The sequence below is a fragment of the Hyalella azteca genome, unplaced genomic scaffold (assembly GCF_000764305.2).
Source record: "Hyalella azteca isolate HAZT.00-mixed unplaced genomic scaffold, Hazt_2.0.2 contig2822, whole genome shotgun sequence".
In the NCBI taxonomy this organism is placed as follows: domain Eukaryota; kingdom Metazoa; phylum Arthropoda; class Malacostraca; order Amphipoda; family Hyalellidae; genus Hyalella; species Hyalella azteca.
In genome coordinates, this window is record NW_025933081.1 from 53,286 (window position 1) to 59,285 (window position 6,000).

General features: G+C 40.1%; 1 protein-coding gene across 1 annotated transcript in view; it reads right to left on the reverse strand.

Moving 5' to 3' along the window:
- Nucleotides 1–572: 572 nt before the first annotated feature.
- Nucleotides 573–6,000, reverse strand: part of LOC108668313 (caspase-1) — an 11,514-nt gene continuing 6,086 nt past the window's right edge. The window contains exons 2-8 of the mRNA XM_018155501.2: nucleotides 5,016–5,077; nucleotides 4,540–4,684; nucleotides 4,018–4,144; nucleotides 3,493–3,680; nucleotides 3,088–3,217; nucleotides 1,465–1,583; nucleotides 573–847 (exon numbers count right to left, since the gene is read on the reverse strand). Coding sequence (XP_018010990.1) covers nucleotides 707–847; nucleotides 1,465–1,583; nucleotides 3,088–3,217; nucleotides 3,493–3,680; nucleotides 4,018–4,144; nucleotides 4,540–4,684; nucleotides 5,016–5,077 — 912 coding nt within the window. The 3' untranslated portion in view covers nucleotides 573–706. The remainder of the gene's footprint in view (nucleotides 848–1,464; nucleotides 1,584–3,087; nucleotides 3,218–3,492; nucleotides 3,681–4,017; nucleotides 4,145–4,539; nucleotides 4,685–5,015; nucleotides 5,078–6,000) is intronic.

Genomic DNA, 6,000 nt, shown 5'->3' on the forward strand with positions numbered 1-6,000 from the left:
ATGTCCGCGATGGTTTGGGCCGCGGTAACCGCCACTGAGAGGTCCCCCCTCGTTTTTGTCCCCTCAGAAGTGAAATTGAACAGTCAGCGATACATTTCGGACATTTGGGAAGCTGTGTCGTTACATTGGGCCCGTAAACACTTCAACAGCTCACTATGGAGTTTTCAACAAGGCTCTGCCCCATCACATGGCTCAAACATGACCCAAAACTGGATTCAGGGTCACATCCCAGCGTTCATTAGCAAAATTGATTGGCCGTCAAGAAGCCCTGATTTGAATCCTCTCGATTTCTCTGTGTGGGATATTTTAGAGAGCAATGCCTGCAGAACACCTCATGCTTCTTTGGATAGTTTGAAGTCTAAATTGACACGAGAATGGGACTTGATCCCTCAAGAAATGCTTCGTGTCTCCTGTGAAGCTTTCCCGCGTAGATTGGGTGCCGTCATTAAAAATAAGGGTGGTCATATTGAATAAATACATATGTCTGAGAATTGTTTAGGTAATTTTTGGCTACTAGCTCATCCAATAAAAAAACAATGCACCTCTTTGTTTCATTGAGAAATGACAAAAAACATGCGTTGCCATAAATATGGCGGACCCTGTATGCTGCCCACAAGGATCTAATTTGATGCTATACACATTATTAGAAACCAGCTTGGCACTAGTTAAAACATAATCCAGCTGAGACTTCAGGGTTGAGAAGCTCTTATGATTGCAGCTTGCTTGGTTTAGTGAATAGCAGCTTCCTGGTGAGCGTGCAGGAGATGTGGGGCACCTGCTTGTTGCAGTCCAGGGCGTGGCCTGCCCCAACCTTCGATTCGAAGTCGAGCGCAACTCGCCGTATCACCTGTAGAAAACGAATGATGAATTCAAGAAGTATTTGGATACACAAAAAATTCTTTATTTGAGACTAGACTGCCAAGCATGAATAAAATGAAGAAGCTGGTTCATAACCGCGACATAATAAGTTAAGAATGCTGGTTAGTACATCAAAGCACACAAATTTTCGAACTTACTCCAATTAGTTTTTCATATACGGTTGAATTCTTTATTGAATAACATAAAACGGAATTTTTTTTGTCATTCACTACACGAGACTATCAGATACTGTTCCTGAAACTTTTCTCTGACTACTCAATGCTGCTCGATATTTCATGTTGCGTCACTTAGCTCTAGCTTGATAATCTTAAATTCAGATTGATTGCAAAAATTTTCTCGGTTGTACGAGTTCAGTGACCACATTCTTGACTTTGCCGAAATAAATTTCATCTCCATTGTTAACACAGTGAAGTATAAGACGTGTGTTGTGTCCTCTTATTGATACACGCGCAGAAAAATGTGAGACTTTTCCCAATTTTCGATGCACTTCTTGCCCTTGTGTGTGTCATTCTGACCCAGTTTTTGCCCACTGAAATTTCTTATGAATGCTAAGCACAGTTTCGTCTCAATATTTGAATGACTAACCTTGATGAGGATGTCCATGAGGGGAGTCGAGGTGCCCTCCTCCTTCAGGGCGAGGCTCAGGTGGTGGAGGAAGACGCTGCCGTTTATGCCTCCTCTGGACGAGCGGAACGAAAACAAACCTGCTCAATAGAAATTTCATCCATAAACATTAATTTTCGGACTGAAATTTCATCAAATTTGGATTTAATCGTAAAAGTTCATGGCCAACACGAACACTGTTTTCATAACTCATCTTTTGAGATGATCCATCAACTCCAGTTCTAAGTTCTCAATAAGATCCAGTTCTCAGGGTCATATTGAGGGTGGAAGGCGTTCCTTCTATACACTCAATTCCTCAGTGGAATAAGGAATTTACATATGCTACAGAAGTCGAGGAGTGATTATTAAACTGAATTTTGACAGTTAGGTTGCCTCCAAATGAAAAGATGCTCGTTTTCTTTTGCAACTTATAACCTGTCGGCTGCAATCTACGGCTGCTGGGGCTTAATATTTGTTCCAAAATGGTATATTATTCTGAATTTTGTTTGTAACTTTAGTTTAGAGTTCGCCGGAAGAAATTTGCGGAGTGCTAAGGTTCGTTGATTATTGTTGCGTAGAATGCCGGAGCGAAGGTGGGGGTGCAACGTTAGGATGTGAATATGTAGATATATATGTGATTAAATTCGATGTGGACAAATTGTGTCTATATTTAGGTTATATATATAGGAATACGTTTAATGTTTAGCTTACTATTATTTATCTATTCTATTTGTTTCTTTTATAGGAAAGCCTAAAATGGAAATTTAGCCTAAAGTCAAATTTAGCCTCAAGAGCAAAGCACCAGTATTGAAGCTATGAAGTGAACGTACTAATATTATTATTTTTTGATTATTTTTTGTGTTCGTTTTATGAGTGGTGGAATAAAGTGTTTTAATTGTGAGTTATCAGTGACTTAAACCTATGCGATTATGTAGGCTAGTTGGGTTTGGGCACCCCAACAACTCTCGATCAGCTTAAAACTGGTGCAGTATTTGTGTTGGTCGCCTTTGTTTCGGGCAAACATCGTCGGGTTTCGGGTAATTCTATCGTCACTTTCGAAGGATCCAGAGCATTTGATCCTCAACTTCGAGCGAGAGACTCCTTGCATTTTATCCTCACCTTCGCTTTTTATTCTGACCATCGAAGGACCCAGTGTTTTTTATCCTGTCCATCAAAAGACCCAGTGTTTTTTATCCTGTAAATCAAAGGACCAAGTGTATTTTATCCGTACCTTCGAAGGATCCGCGTATTTTATCCTGTTCATCAAAGGACCCAGTGTGTTTTATCTTTAATTTAAATGACCCAGTGTATTTTATCCTGACCTTCGAAGGACCCAGTGTATTTTATCCTGACCTTCGAAGGACCCAGTGTATTTTATCCTGACATTCGAAGGACCCAGTGTATTTTATCCTGACCTTAATTTAAATGACCCAGTGTATTTTATCCTGACCTTCGAAGGACCCAGTGTATTTTATCCTGACCTTCGAAGGACCCAGTGTATTTTATCCTGACATTCGAAGGACCCAGTGTATTTTATCCTGACCTTCGAAGGACCTAGTTTATTTTATCCTGACCTTTGAAGGACCCAGCGTTTTTTATCCTTGCCTTCGAAGGACCCCCACATGACGAGGAGGTCGGCGTGCGCAGGCACTACGTATTCTTCCGCCGTGAACGCGATGCTGTCGGTGGTCACGCGAAGCCCGACGCCCTTGTCTATCTTGTCGCCGCGACAAGCCTGCGGGCAAGAATATTTCGCAATTTATCATCAAGAAATTAATATATATTCTTGTTTTCAGAGGAAAATAATATAAAAAGCTAAAATTTAATTTTGGAATTTGAATACCGGTCTCGGCATAGAAAGGTGACAACTACTGGATAAATCTTAAGGGCAGTTGAGATTAACGTTATTTTCTTCTCAAAATAATTCAAATTTCAAAGACGGTAGGAACGGAAGTGATATGATACCAAAATGTATGCAGGAAAAAACACTTTTTTAAGCGTTTCTACTACCTGTATGAAGAAAAGCTTTGGTTTCCCCGCCAGCGTGGGGCACTTGTCCCCCGTGAACGGCTCCCACAACTTGGTGGTGCGGAACTTGTCGTCGTAGGCGCACAAATATTCCAAGCCCTCATCGTTTCCGCCGTGGCTCATGAAGACGATGACCAACGCATCGCAGTCGCTGTGGTCGCGCTCGCTCTCTGCAAAAGTCGATTACCGTGATAATAAAAAATCTGTCTTTGAAATTAATTGTCGATTCCCAACCTTGGCAAACCATAGTACTTTAATTAATATTAAATACTTTTTAAAAAGGCGACAATAATTGAAATGAAAAACCCTGTGTTGTGGAAAGTTGAAGTTGCAATTCTCAAAACACGGCATGATTCAGCTTTCTGCTAGCTCCCCAAAACAGAAATTTTCTGATCAACATTTTTGTTTATGACAACGCCTTTATAAGGTGCCTGCTGGATTTTGGAAAAATATACTGAAAAACTGCGAAATAGATGTACGTTTTCAAGTTCGATCTCGTCCCCTGACCTTTCTGTAGGATATCGAGAAGATCTTTTTTCTTCTGGTTCTTGTGAATTTGTACCTCAAAACCGAGTTCTTGGAAAGTCTTCTGGCACAGCTTGGCATCGGCGGATGAGTTCTCGCGCTGTCCAAGCTACAATTTGGAAGATAATGAAGATTGAGAAGATAATGAAGTCGTGTCATACAAATTTAGCACAAACTAATTGTGGAAAGTTATTTATTATCAATGCTTTCAAATGTTGTACACGACATATTATTATAATAATCTTCGGCGGCATGTTTCTTTTCACGTTACCAGTGTGGATACGGCAAAAAATATCATCACAAACTGATGTGTATATTACTTGCAATCCCGTAATAAAGTGTTAATTATCAAATTTAATTAATATCGAGAAACTTTCGGACAAGCGTAATTTATTAACAAGCATAGATTACCTAGTCGCATTGCCTCCGTAGTCGCATATATTTGCGGTTCAGTAGTCGCATCATTTTGCGGTTCAGTGAAATAGAATAAAAATTTTGACTTACCGGCATCTTACTATCGTATTTGTCATGAGAAAAGATGATGCAGTCGCCCCTGCGCTTGTGGTTCATGTTGTAGAACTCGTCGTCTGCCAGCGTTAGGGTGCTGATGTTGACTGGGCGGCCCTCCACCTCTTTGGTGCGACCAAATCTGAAGTGAAGCCTCATTTAATTTTATTTACTCAGAAAATGCAAATCCCATTAGAAATATTGATCTTTTGGATAGTTCTAAAGAAGAATAATGAACTTTTTTATGAGGTATTTTATTTTTGCATCAGAATGTCCATAATCAAATCTCAGCTTTGAATGATAGAAAGCAGACTTGGTAAATAGTGAGAACCATATTATTGTGATGGGCATGTGCCAATACTGTCTCAGGACTGAAATGTTCTGAACATAAAAAGAACAGATGAATAATAGTGAGGAAATGTTCTTTTAAAAAAAGTATTTTGTTACCATAGGATAATAATCCTGCTACTTACTTGATTCTGTCCACATCGTCGGGCTGTTGCTTAGTATCCGGCAAAACCTCTGACGTTGGTCCCTGTAATGATGTAGGGTAAAGTTAATAGATCAAAAAGTCTTCAAATTCATTCATAAATACCCCAGCAACTGGGAATAGTAAACGTAACAAAACTAATGAACTACAGTGATGAGTGGGACTTCACACGGACCTGCTGGCATAAACAAATGATACATTAAATACACATTGAAATGAACAAGACAGGAAGATAATACCACAATAGACAATAAAATAATGCATTTAGACACTAATTAAAGACAGCTATCCCAAATGCACTTATACCTGAGAATAGCGTACTGCAGCCTATAATAGCTTAGTCAGCCTCGCAAGGACACCTGAGACAAAGTGCAGTTACATACATGACTGGCTAGGCCTGACGACAAGTACCATAACCTGCAATAACATGTTGAATCAACGTTAAATCAAAAAAATTCGCGTCGTTAAAATAACATTGAATAATAGTTTAGAACTGAACGTGAATCAACGTCATTTTTTGAACGACGTACATTTCAACGTTGAAATCGCTTTAAATTTTGACGTTAAAATCGCATAAAAATATTCTCAATTTCGACGTCAGATATCAACTCGATTTCAACGCTGAAACAACGTCGAAATTTACGACGTTTCAATTTGACGTTCATTCATTTTTATTCTAAACTAATATTCAACGTTATTTCAACGACGCGAATTTTGTGGAACGCTTCTTGGTAATCTTGGTACTTGTTTCGGACGTAGCAGTCCCAGGCCACGATGGATCGCCGCCTCCGATTATCGTTCATCCGCCCTCATTTGGACCACCTGATGCACGATGCTGTTGCTTGCTTCTCGCCGCTGGTAGTGTTGCAGGGGAGGTCGATCTGGGATTGTGCTCAGGAACACGTCTAGCTGTCTCTTGAAGGTCTCCAGGGTGAACTCCCCCTCTCTTAGATCCCTTGGTAGGGCGT